Source organism: Hermetia illucens, chromosome 6, assembly GCF_905115235.1.
Source record: "Hermetia illucens chromosome 6, iHerIll2.2.curated.20191125, whole genome shotgun sequence".
Classification (NCBI taxonomy): Eukaryota; Metazoa; Arthropoda; class Insecta; order Diptera; family Stratiomyidae; genus Hermetia; species Hermetia illucens.
In genome coordinates this window covers 91,811,534-91,825,129 of record NC_051854.1, presented here as the reverse complement: position 1 = coordinate 91,825,129, position 13,596 = coordinate 91,811,534, and the positions used below count along the sequence as shown (strand labels likewise).

Genomic DNA, 13,596 nt, shown 5'->3' with positions numbered 1-13,596 from the left:
GATCGCATACACTTCAGCTTGAAAGACCATTGTCTATTGTCCCAAAGGAAAAGTCCATTTCTCCTTTTTATTCCAGATATAGACTCCTGCTCCAGAACCATTTTGTGTCTTTGAGCCATCGATGTAGAAGACTTCAGTATATTCTGAGACGCATTCTTCTGGTTCGTCCCAGTTTTCTCTCCGTTTCAAGATAACATCATATCTTGTACCAAACAGATGTATGGGGATCTGAGAATCGGAAGGCATTGCGGCAACTAAATTTAGTTCTCCCAATGACTCTTTCAGTTCTATGTGCCCCCCACGTCTATTGTTTTCCCATAGATCTAATCGAATTAGTCTATGAGCTGCTCTCATTGCAGTGCTCTGAGTAAAGAAATCCAAGGGTTGCAAATTGAGTAATGCATTCAGAGCTGCGCTGGATGTGGTGCTCATGGGAACGGTGATACCCAGACACACAGTGCTTTGTAGTGTGGCAAGTTTATAGCGAAAACCCTTCCACCACACTATGAATGCATAAGCGAATATCGGCCTAATGATGGCAATGTATATCCACATTACTACCTGAAGCCTAAATCCCCATGTCGGGGCAAAGTTCCGCCTACACAGCCCATAAGCTGTGAGAGCTCGTTTCATCTTTATCTCTACATGTTTGTTCCAAAGAAACTTCTTGTCTAGAATAACTCCCAGATTCTTCTATTAGCAAATTTTGCAGTTCGCATAATAGTGAGGTGATGAGCATACTCCACACACGTGGCGATAGCATCTTCTTGGGGAAGACTTTCGTCGCTTCGTTGTTAAGTAGCGATCAACACCCACTTCAGCACACAACAATCTCTGCGTTAGCATAGCGTAGATCCACTTTATTAGAGTTTCGTCAACAACATGCTCTCTGGCGGCATCACAGAGCTTTTGGAAGGGCCCACAGTCAAATGTCTCTTCAATGTCCACGAACACCCCCATCGCGTACTCACCCTTCAGAGTTGCATCCTCTATTTTTGAAACCAAAAAATGAAGAGCAGACTCACAGGACTTCCCACGTTGGTAAGCATGCTGGCTTCCATTTAGTGGGTCTGACCTTAGCGCCTTATCGCGAATGTGATGCTCAACCAGTCTCTTTACACATTTCAGCGAAAACGATGTTAAATTGATTTGCCTGAAGTTCTTTGGATTTGAATAGTCATCTTTCCCAGGCTTTGGTATGAAGACTATCTTCACCTTCTGCCAAGAGGAAGGCACGTAGCCCAGAGCAAGACATCCTTGAAAAATATTTCCTAGAATTTGCTCTAAGTGCTCTGTATCCTCCTTTAGCGTCGCTGGGTAGATGTCATCCGTACCAGGTGCTTTGAAGTGTTCAAATGATAGTATAGCTGCTCTCGTTTTTTCATTGGTAACACCCGCTCTCGTAGTGTCCCAATTCCCCTTGCAACACCTTCGTTTGCAGAAACCGCCAATTCTCTTCTTCCCAATTCTGAGACCTGTTCTCCCGGGTGGTGTACTTTCAAGAGAGTCTGTATAAACTTAACTCTGGAGTTCGTGGAGGTACCACTCGGTTTTCTAAGCGAGGCCACCTTGGCCGACTTATCTTTATTAAGGACTCTGCACAGCCTAGAATTCTCCCTTTCACCTTCCAGTTCCTCACAGTATGCTCCAAAAGAGTCTTGTTTCAAACGTTTTGCGAATCTCTTATATTCACGCTGTGAGTTGCGGAAGTTTAACCAGTCTTGATCTTTATTGCTTTTGCAAGGACGATTTAGAAATCGTCTGATTGATTTCCTGCGTCTCTTCGAAGCACTCTGTACGATTCAGAGTCTTCAATTGACCTTCTATCGGCAAAGGAGTCCTTAGCTCAACTTTGTCACCAAAAAGTTCATTGAACTTTGTACAATCCGTTTTCCTAAGATTCTGTTCGCTGCAATTGACTAAATTCTAAGTAACGGTGATCTGAGAGTGAGACTTCATCTAGCACTCGCCAGTTTCCAATCAACTCTAAAAACGTTGAAATGCAGATTGTTAGGTAATTTACTCCACTTCTTCTGGGCCCCACATATGTAGCGGCCAGCTGAAGTGATAAAATTGAACAGCTTCTCTCCTCTAGGATTGTATTTGCTACTGCCCCAACAAATATGCTGAGCGTTCGCATCACAACCTATTAAAAGTTCAAGGCGACTTGATTCTGCATACACGAGCAGATCCCTTAGTTCTTGCGTCGGCGGAGGGCACAAAGAATCATAGGGTAAGTAAGCAGAGGCAACAATGACGTTTCTCCTCTTACCATTAACTTGGAATTGTAAGTTGATCGCAAGAAGAACCTGGGAACAGAATTGTCTCAGCATGGTTGCCTCTTAACAATTTTGACATCAGAATGCACGCCCTCGGTCTCGAGGATCTTTCGATCCTTTAAAGAAGCTCCTAGTCCCCTTGCCTGATCCAATACTTTGAAGTCCCCTTGCCTGATCCAATACCACACTTTCTGTTAAAACTAACCCATGGCTCTTGATCCAAAAATATATGAGGACAGTCCTGCAACATTGCCAGCCTTCCCGCTAGTAGTGACTACTGTTATGTTTGTAGCCATAAGTGCAGTCCAATATGAAAACCACCTCTAACTCAAAAGCCTGCTGTGCTCAGTGTGGATCTCATCGGGGTTACCAGCGTGTCCTCACTTTCTGCCGAAAGTTCCGCTTTCTTGCGTCCGATTTCTCTGGATAAGGCCACACTTGGTGGTGTAGCAATGTCCATATCCTCATTCCCAAGAAACTTCGCCTTCTTTCGCAAAGTCTTCTGTTGTCGTCGGTTAGGAGCCCTCCCCCTGTTTTGACATACCGGCGTTAGAGCAGTTGCGTCCACATTACCAGCTTGCCTTTCATTCGTTTTTCCGGGTACATTCGGAGGAGAAGGTTCTTACAGGCAAGCCTGTAGTCCCTTCTCCTTTGCGGCTAAAGTTTCCTTCTGCCGAGTCTTCCTCTTCCGTCTTTTAGAAGAGTTAGGCAAAAGTGTCACCGAGAGGCGGGCGGCAGTCAGAATTCTAGTTTCTCTCATTAAGGGAGTTGCTGGACTATCCTTTTGGGCTGACCCCGCCGTAGGGACCATGTATAGGTTTTCCTCTGAAGTGGAGAGCCTGTCTTCCACAGATTTATCCGTGGGAGAACATGAATTAGGTGAGGACTCTAAAATCTGTGCTTCGGTCACGTCCTGATTTCTCAAAGTCGCGGTGGTTTCGAAGTCTGTCAATACTTACCACTTGGAGAGTTACAATCCTTTGGTTCTATCTTCATGTGTTTTTGGACTACCAAACTACCACGAGCTCCCCCACCACGACACGGTGGTGTCCGAGGGGAATAGGATTAGTATCGGTACATTTTAGAACTGACTTATTAACTTACTAACTTACTTTTTGCTACATTGAGGGATAATTTACGTTATGGAGTGAAAACTGTGTTTGTTTGGTTATGTAAATTTGTATGTAGTCAATGGTTTATATAACCATATTTCTTTTCTTTTTCAGTGGTGTACCAGCAACTTCATCGACAGCTGCTGCCGGTGGTGGGGGAGCTGGTACACGTGCAGCAGGTGGATCCAGCAGTATGTATTCTGCACGACATTCGGTAAGCTCCTCATCAGGAGTGCTCATGGTTGGACCAAATTTTCGTGTTGGAAAGAAAATTGGCTGTGGTAATTTTGGCGAATTACGATTAGGTAAGTCATGATTTAATTACTCGATTAACATATTCACTATATAAAAATTTCGTGTCATGTGTCATCATAAAAGAAAACAAACAAAAGAGGTGGAATTTCACCGAATGTGGTATGATTAAGAACCATGATGAAGTGTTCTTTTCACCTCTTTAGATGCTCGTCATAGTGGGTGAGGAGTTGACCGTGAACGTGGTCCACAGAACCATCCAAAGATTTGCGACCACGTGCAAATTCTTGTATGATGCGATATATACTTCTGAAATCATTGCATTTTGCCTAATCTTCCATTTTCCTGAGCAAGGCAATAACAAATTCCCTTTTGTCACGGGGCACATTACTTTGGATTTCTCGGAATCTCGCACGGCATCGAGTCCATCACGTCTACCTTCACTTGCAGCGATCAATCATCATCAACGCCGCAAAAACCGTTATCCGGTCTAGGCCTGCTTTAATAAGAACCTACAGACATTCTGGTTTTCCGCCGAGGTCCACCAATTCGATATCCCTAAAAGTTGTCTGGCGTCCCGGGCTACGCCATTGCTCCATCTCAGGCAGGGTCTGTCTTCTCTTATTTTTCTACCATAGATATTGCCCTTATAGATTTTCCGGGCTGGATCATCCTCCTCCATACGGATTTTATCCACAACCTGATGGTCATGGTATCGCTCATAGATTTCGTCGTTATGTAGGCTGTGGAATCGTCCATCCTCATGTAGGGGGTCAACAATTCTTCGGAGGTTTCTTCTCTCGAACGTGGCCAAGAGTTCGTAATTTTTCTTGCTAAGAACCCAAGTCTCCGAGGAATACATGAGGACTGGCAAGATCATAGTCTTGTACAGTAAGAGCTTTGAGCCGTTTCGAGTGGATGGGTCATCCTCTTCCATACGGATTAAGGGAGGAGTATGGTGTAGAAGATTTTAAATGAGGTCTATTTTTCAAAATCAAGGTTAAAATTGACAAATTAGGTATTTATTGTTTGAATAGAATCATTCGGTACATCTTTGGCTTCGGTATAAAAAAAAAACTTTCCTAGTCCTTTCCTAGCCCCCTATACGTCACACAATCGTTTGACGTGTAGAAAAACCGGCGTCCATTGGCAAACACGATTGCAGCCCTCCGGTCGGTCTGAAACACAAAAAGTGGCATTTTGAGAAAAATGGATTTAAAAAAAGAATTTTTTATGAAAACTTGGATAAAACGATTCGTACGAGTCTGAATCAATTCCCAGGTCGTACAATACTTCATCCTTTTCGATGGCTTCCTCTTGGTTTCTCTAAGCGAGATCCTCGCTTCTTTTGTTGGAGCTACTACTTGGGCTTCTGCCTTTTGTAATCCTTTCTGCATTTTTCTTTTCCATTGCACTGAAACATTGGCTTTCTGTAGTAACACCTAACTCTTCCATGAGAGTGAAGTTCCCTTAATTCAACAAGAGGCAGCAATATTGCAACCAGTTTCACTTTGCCATTGAACAGTGTCCTTGGTGCAATTTGCCAAATCATGCTGTTGTAGGTTTCATTTGCATTTTGATTAGAGGCTCCTTCACATCTTATCAGCAACGTTTCTCTTGTTAGGTTCTTGGAGATTGGTTCCATTGCAGCTATAACTTCATAGGGAAGCACATCCTGGTACTTGTATTTTTCATTTTTTGCCATAGCCTGCTACCAGCCACATCATGAAGTTTCGCCTTGCGAGCCGTAAACGTTCTGAGGGTCTTGTCAGTTAAGGCACGGTGGTAATAGATGATCATTATGGCCTTCCTAATTTCTTTTACCTCAAAAGGGTTGCTTCTAATTGCATTTCCATAATATTTAGACAACTTGGGGGGTGAAGTTCCTAAGTCTCGAGCCCATCTCCCAAACTGGTGCCGCGTATAATAGTGTGTAGCGAACCACTCCGGTCACAAGTAATCTAAGACTGCATCTTGGGTCATAGGCATAGTCTAGATGTCCTTGAAATTGATTTTAGCGTCAATCATCACCCTCAACCGGTTTCGAAGTGATAATGTGACCACCAATACCAATATTTACCGTATTCCTCTTCCTACAGTTGGTAATCAAGACCGCCTCCGTCTTTTGTTCCGCAAGGTCAATGAACTATCCCCAGCCACGCTTTTATGGCGCTAATAGTTTCGTTAGCGTACACTTGAATTTCTTCAGGTTGTTTCGCAACGACAACTACAGCTAAATTATTTTCGAAACCGGGCAAGGACCCCATTGTACATGACGTTCCACAGGAGACTACCCAACATTGAACCCTGTGGTACTCCTGCGGTGACGGTCTACTGCTTGGATCCCTCATCCGTGTCGTACCATAGTGTCCTCTATGAAGGTAACTGTCGAGGAATTTAGTTAAATAACTGGGGACACCCATTTTAGCCAGTGAGCTTTTGATCCACTCCCAGCTAGCGGAATTGAACGGATTTTTGACATCCAACGTCACCACGGCACAGCATTTATTAGACGACATCGCGTCTCGAGCCAACTTCAAAACAACGTCTACGGTGTCGATCGTTCAGTGGGCTTGTTGAAATCTAAATTGTCACTTCGATAGTCCATCCTTATATTCATTGATAGAGAGCAGTCTATTGTAGATGGCCCTTTCGAGCATCTTTCCTGCCATGTCGATGAGGCAAATCAGTCGGTATGATGGTGTCCTGGGTGCTTATTCGGCTTCGGGAGCAAAAGTAGTTTTTGATTCTTTCATTGGATGGGGAAAACTTGTTCTATCATGCATGTTTCAAAAACGCTGATAAACCAGTTGGGTCTGATCTTAACAGCGAGTTTAAGAGTTCTATTGGGAAAAGCATCCAGACCGGGTGCTTTGTTATCACCAATTCTTGCTCAAGTTCCTCCTCAATTAACGCAGGGATAGTGTAGACGTCTAATGCTTGCTTGTATTGTCTGTGCTGTCCCTTTTCCGTGGGAAGAGCGCCATCACGATATTGAGCAATAGATGCGGGCAGGTTCGTTGTGATGTTCGCTTTCTCATCTCCTTCATAACCATCCGGCGCGCTGTTCCCCAGGGGCTTTGGTCTGTCACTACATAAAGTTCATTTAGGCATTCTCGCTCGCTGGTCCGTATAGCCTGCTTAAGCCTACCTTGAAGATTCACATATACTTGCCGTTTGTCGTCGAGGTCCGGTCTTTCTCTAGATCGTTGGCAGATCCTTATGACTCGAAAACATGTATCTTTTAATTCCGCGAAATCTTCATTCCACTAATAGTTTGAGCGCCTTTTTGTAAGAACTCGTCGCCTCGGCATAGCAGCGTCGCATGTTCTCGTTATGAGTCCCATCTTTTGCTCTACCTTTTCTGTAGCGGCACCGTGGGGATTGTAGCCTCTCAATGGCATCTGTATGAATGTGTCCTCTTAAAACTTTTTCACGGACCAGTCCTGGTTTCCAGCTACGCGGGAACACATTGTCGCATGGCCCATATTCGATCTGAAGGAAAATTGCCTGGTATTCGCTATAAGTATAATGCTCACTTATAAACCATGCCATTTTCCTCGCCAAGGTGGTACTCACATATGTCAGATCGATTATTGAGCCCGACCACGAAAAGTGGAAACAATTCCCGTATTGGCAAGCACCAAGTCTAGCTCCGCGAAAGCCTCGCGTAGGATACGGCCCCTGGTTTTCGTAGTGCGACTGTCCCAATCCACGGCCCACGTTGAAATCACCCGCTGTGATCTTAGGGTTTCGACTTCTTGCATCCAAGGCTAGCATACCTAGCATTCCTTCGAATTCTACTATCGTCGCGCTTGTTGGAGCATAGCAACTATATATGTAGATACCGAGCTATATTTGCCCTGATGAATCCAATTTCTGGAAACTCCATCACTTCTTGAATGGCTTGATTTCCACACGCCCATAGTGCCCCTTTGCCAGTTACATCTGCAGTCCAGGCACCGCTCTTATTATTGCGATAAGGCTCGCTGATTATGGCAGCTTCGATTCCCTTCTCATAGATGGTTTGCAAGAGAAGATCTTGCACTGCCTCGCAGGTTGAGGTTGATTTGTATCAACATTATTTCTTTACTGCATTCATGGCTCTCCTAAACACTGAGCATCTGCTTCTATCTGCAACGAGCCGACAGTCCTTGCAAAGCATACATTCAGGCTCAGCCTTGCATTACGTGAAAATATGATATTTTCCCCCGAATTTTCTGCAACTTTTTGACCTGTCATGGTCACCGGTGCGTTTCGCCGCTATGTGGCCAAATTGCAGGCATCTAAAGCAGCGCTTGAGGGACACCTCGCTGAGTCGACAAACAACCCAACCTATTTTTTCTATACCAGCCGCTTGCAGTTTGAACGCTGCTTCAGCTGGTAAGCTTATAGTTGCCGTTTGCGTGCCTCCATATGCCTTCCTCAGTACCCTGATTGCGGAATCTTGCAAGCCAAGTGGTCCGAACTGCTTTTCTAAAGCGTCGCTGATGTTCGCTTTGGTCATGATGTCATCAATGTCTTTACATTGTATAACAATCTCCTGCTTTCTGGCCTGTATTTGTGGTTCTTCTCCTAAAGACCTCTCCATCTTGCCGAGGAAATTTTCAACCGTTTTCCCCGGAGACTTCTTCAGCTCCAGCATCAAATCCTCTTTTTGGGAGCATCTGATAAGGCTGACGTTTTCTCCAACGTCCTTCAGCTCAGGATCGGATTTGACCTTCCTGAGGATATCGGCATAAGTCATATCGCCTTTTTTGGAGATGATAATTAATTGCGGTCGTAATCTTCTTTTATATATCGCATTTTTCCTTCCGCCAACCTTGGTCCATGCTGCCTTGGTTCCTTTTTGGAGCTTTACCTCCATTGGGTCGATTAGAGCTGGCGCCGCAGATTCCGCGATTTTGGTAACTTTGTTTGTCTTCCCTTTTGCTGGTGAGAGGCCTTTTTGCGTTTTCGTGTCCTGTGAGGATCCGAAAGAATCGTTCGTTTCCTCTCTACTCCCCTTTTCAAGCTTACCGCCCTTTAGATTTTGAAGGGGTGTCACCTGTGTTTCCTGGGTGACGCTTGATTTCTTGGAGCCATGTTTTTTGTCCTTGGCACTATTGTACCGTACCCGAATCGCTCGGACCATGTTTTTGATAGTCTGGTGCACATTATGTTTGTCCTTTATGAATAATGCTTCGTTCGTATTCTGACACTGCTCCTCTGCTTGGTTTGGAGGTAGCCCTCCCTCTGTGGCGCGACAGCCCTGTCATACAAGTGATATCTGTTGAACTTGGGGGAGTGACAGCTCTCCAACCTTGCGAGTAGTGGTGGACGCAGGTGATCCCTGTCGAAGTCGATGTCAGCTAGAGGAGCTAACTCATAAATCTGCTGCTGATCGCAACGTGGTCAATCTGATTGACGGTGTCGGCCAGTTGAAATCCAACTTGCTGTGCTCGAACAATGTGCCACTAAGGACGAGGCGGTAGAAGTTTCAGAAATCCACTAAGCTCCCAAAATTATTATTACGGTTGCCAAGACCGTGTTTTCCCATCACGCGTCTGAGCCATGTGTTGTCAGAGCCTATTTTGGCAATCAGATCAACCATCACGATCACAACGTCACCGTAGAAAGCATCCTTCTCCACTATATCGCTATCCACGTCTCCGTCGGTGCACAGAACTGTGCAATTATGGCGTTCCTTATCCTCAACCGGAATCTTGCAGTCAGAAGTCTATTTGAAAGCGGCTCCCAGTTGAAGAGAGCCCACCTTGTGATACTGGTCAGAAGCAACCTGGCATCGGACTTTCCAGAGTCTCACCAGCTTACTTAGCTTAGGCCTAAAATGTCCATGTCGATGTTCGAATTCTCAACAGAGTTGGAGAAACCGAGCATTTTGACTACCCTCGGTACGTTTTCGATAGCCAAAGGTCTTCAGTGTGTGATGAGTCCCTATCCGAGGCGTTGTTTACGTTTCCGTAGAGGTAAAATTTCAAAATTTTGTGCTTACGATGGTAAGTTGAAGTGAAAATTAGATACGCAAATGCCAGGGAATTAATAGATTGATCACTCTATTCAATAGTAAGCCTCCAAGTTGGATTAAGTGAAAATCAAACGTTCTTCGTTTGAGCTTTCAAGATAAATTTCTTGGAGGTCATTATGTCCAAATAATATTACGACCACTTATGGATAGCTTCAAATGAATAAACCATTTTCAGATCAGCTGAATAAGGTTTGATTTTTGTCTGAGATATTCACGAATGTATCTATGGGTGTAGCGTTGACTGTGTACAAGAAGATGCGGTGCAAACCATTCATTCAACCAAAGAAAACAAGCTAACATTAATGATGAGTGGCGACCAAAACACCGACTGAAGGTGTTTAATGCCTGCAAGGTATGCAAAACCCAATCTTAAACTGGTTCTTCACAAAATTATCTTATCCAGGGCAACTAACATCAACTCAACTGCAATTTCCGGTGCCATAGAAAAGTTGCATGACTGGTGCGAGTCTCTTTCGAGCATTCAACTCACCTCCGCATCACAACAATGAACACACCAGGCACCATGGATTAAAGAATAAGAAAAGACCTGCCTTTAGCCTAAAGAATCTGAAAACCGGCTTTCAAGAGAAATCCGTAAGATAGTCGTGAGGTGCCTAGCTTAGCCCTGATCTCGAGGCCGGCCGTTGTTATCTTGAATGGAGTCGCTTCGCCGGCCGGCTTGGCTGCATGATCCACGACCTGCGCTGCGGCTTTGTAGCTGGGGCTCCCTTTCACTTCTGGGTAGTAGCTCTGGTTTCGGAGGGGCTGAATTTTGCTGGTGGGAAGCGGAGAGCTGCAAGTTAGTATGAAACATGTTTGAGCATGCCCGAACATGTTGGTTGCTATATACTCTAGTCTAGCCGTTGCAGATCTCTACTGTGGTGCACGCAAAACGCGGCTGATCTTTGAAGGCTCTGTTTTCTCAATTCTATCTGAATTGTGGTGGATGTTACGTTGCAGTCATGATTTTACTATATTGGTTAGTGTTACCAAATCAATCGTAAATTTAATTGAAGATACTTATCCATTTTGTTTCATCACTGTTAATTGTATTGACCGTGCAAATTTGATCTCGAGGATGCGTACTTTCCCTAACGAAAATGAAATATGAAATACATTTTTGCATTAACGCAATGTGGATGAAGTGGCATTCCCCAATTGGTGTTCTTTGTGATCGAGTATCTATGAACGTCTCATATCTAAAATTTACCGCAACAACGTCGTCTGTCCTGTCGCTCTCTATGGTTCTGAGTGTTGGCTAACTATAAACGATAATGAACGACGTCTTGCGGTAATGCAGACGAAGATGTTGCGTTGGACTAGTGACGTGATACCTTTTGATCACATCCAAAATGAGGATTTCCGCGACTGATATGGGGTTGCACCGATCGTGGAAAGACTGCGAGAGAGGCGTCTTCGATGCTATGGTTACGCACCTCGTGCTAACGAGAATTCACTTGCCAAGATTGGTCTGAACATCGAAGTCGATGGTAAACGACCAAAAGGCCGGTCGAAACAGTGGTGGTTTGATACGCTGGATGGAGACTTAGAAGCCTCGCCATTACATCGACTTCAGGCATTTGATAAAATAAAATGGCCAAACCGATCACGACGATCCGACCCCGCTTATGAACGGGACAAAGGCTAAAGAAAAAGAAGATGTGAGGAGCGACAAGTGCATGACAGCTGCGTGTCATATAGCTTAAAATTCCATTGCCCTCGATTTTTTAGAAAACGATTTAAATAAATCCTTTGATGAAAGTGTCCGGATAGCCGAGTGGTTAGAGCACAAGGCTGTCATACGGAAGGTCGCGGTTCAAATCTCACTGATGGCAGTGGAATTTGCAACGTGAGTTGATGTTGGATACCAGTCGACTCAGCTGTGAATGAGTACCTGAGTCAAATCAGGGTAATAATCTCGGCCGTGCGCAATGCTGACCACATTGCCTCCTACAGGCTATCCTGTAGTGTACCGTTACGGTCTAGAATGAAGTGTTCTAACACACTTCAAGTCCCTGATCCAATTGGATTGTTTCACCAACGATTATTATTATTTCCGAGTTATCACAATGTCGGCAGATGCCGGATTTTACCTAATACTAGCACTAAGTGCCAAGCATTTAGGCTCGGACGATTCTACCCACTTAAAAACTAAAGGGGCACTGGTGGTGGTGGCCGGTGGTAGGTCAGTGGGAGAATCCGTCGAGTACTCCCCGCAACATCGAGCACGTATGCAGAATGGTGTACTTCTGCATGGTTTGAACCAGACTGCGAAAGTCCCAGGACATCAAGAGAAGCCGTGAGGGATTTAGGTACAATACCTGTAGCTGACAATATTATGGGAACTACAACCACCCGCTCGAGACGCCAAATTTCTTTGATTTCCCGAGCCAATGGCTCATAGTTCACCTTCTTCTCCACGTATTTCCGTTCAATGTTGCTATTATGGGGGATAGCAACATCAATAATATACGCGGATCGACCCGTCTTGTCAACTAACAGTACGTCATGCTTGTTGTGTAGAGTGTGGCGATCAGTCAGAACTTGCCGGTCCTAATACATGCTGTACGCAGAACTATCAAGTACTGCTTGCGGCTCATATCGGTAAACCGGACATGTTGCCGTGATAAGCCCATGCTTGTATGCAAGGTTTTGATGGATAACCTTACATACAGCATTATGCCTGGTGATGTATTGCACCGGTGCCATAACAGTACAGCCAGAAATGAGATGGTGCAACGTCTCTAACGCCGAACCACATATTCTGCACTGGTCGTTCTCCACCCGTTCTTTCATGATGAGCTTTTTATAAGCTCGGGTGGCGACCACTCCGTCCTGAATGGTACACATGAACCCCTCTGTCTCATCAAAGAGCTCCTAGCACACAGCCATCTGTTCGACAAATGGCTGCCAAAGACAATTCACGTGTTTACCATGCATTGCCTTCGACTTCCATTCCTCGATCCGCTCCTGGTCCGACTTCACCCCACTCAGAGGATTGAAAGATCGATCCTTCAAGTTAAGTGGAGTCAGTCCACAGTCTGCCTTACAGACAGCCGCATGCAAGGGGCTCGTCTGCTCTTTACTGTAAAAATAAGCGCGCAGCGAGTCGACTTGGCGATGATGTTGTGCCGCCACATCAACCACGCCCCTACCTCCGATGTCACGAGGCAGGTTCATCCGCTCCACGGCAGACTTTGGGTGATGCATTCGGAATTTGAACATAGTTGTCCGTATCCGCCGCTGGACTTTTTCCAGGTCGGTCTTCGTCCACGGCAATATTCCGAATGCATAAGCCAGTGAAGGGATAGCGAATACATTCAACGCGCTTATTTTATTCTTCCCCGAGATATGCGATTTCAGCACCAGCTTTACACGTCGCAGGAATTCGGACAGCAGAGCTTCCTTCAGATCACCAACTCGAGCATGGCAGAATTCCTAGGTACTTGTAGAAGTCTGTCTCGGTCATAGCTTCGATGCGGAGGTCACCAATGCTATGTCCGGCATGCGGCTCGTGATGACCTTTGCGGATGGCTTGAATTCGACATTTGTCTAATCCAAACTCCATCCGAATATCACGGCTGAACATGTCTATTATTCGTAACAGACTTCTAAGATGGTTGTCAGTACCAGCATACAGCTTGATGTCATCTAGGTACATCAAGTGTGTCAGTTCGCACTTAGCACGTAGGCCACATTTTATTGCAAAACCATGCCCTCTAGCATCATTCAGTAGCCATGAAAGGGGGTTGAGTGCCAAACAAAATCAAAGAGGACTCAATGAATCCCCCTGGAAGATGCCCCTCCGTATACGGATGGGCTCTGAGGTATTAGCACCCTCAGATGTACGGACCAATAAGGTGGTATGCCACCCTTCCATGACTGTCGCCAAAAACTTTATTAGTTTCGGATCAATGCGATACAG

At 45.1% G+C, this 13,596-nt stretch overlaps 1 protein-coding gene across 21 annotated transcripts in view; it reads left to right on the top strand.

Moving 5' to 3' along the window:
• The window catches only part of LOC119659620 (casein kinase I), a 291,255-nt gene that overhangs the window by 133,800 nt on the left and 143,859 nt on the right, over positions 1 to 13,596 (top strand). For all 21 annotated transcript variants that reach the window (XR_005250359.1, XM_038067801.1, XM_038067807.1 and 18 more), the window contains one exon: positions 3,506 to 3,696. Coding sequence is in view for 20 of the 21 variants with exons in the window: in XM_038067801.1 (XP_037923729.1) it covers positions 3,506 to 3,696 (191 nt within the window). In the remaining variant the exon portion in view is untranslated. The remainder of the gene's footprint in view (positions 1 to 3,505; positions 3,697 to 13,596) is intronic.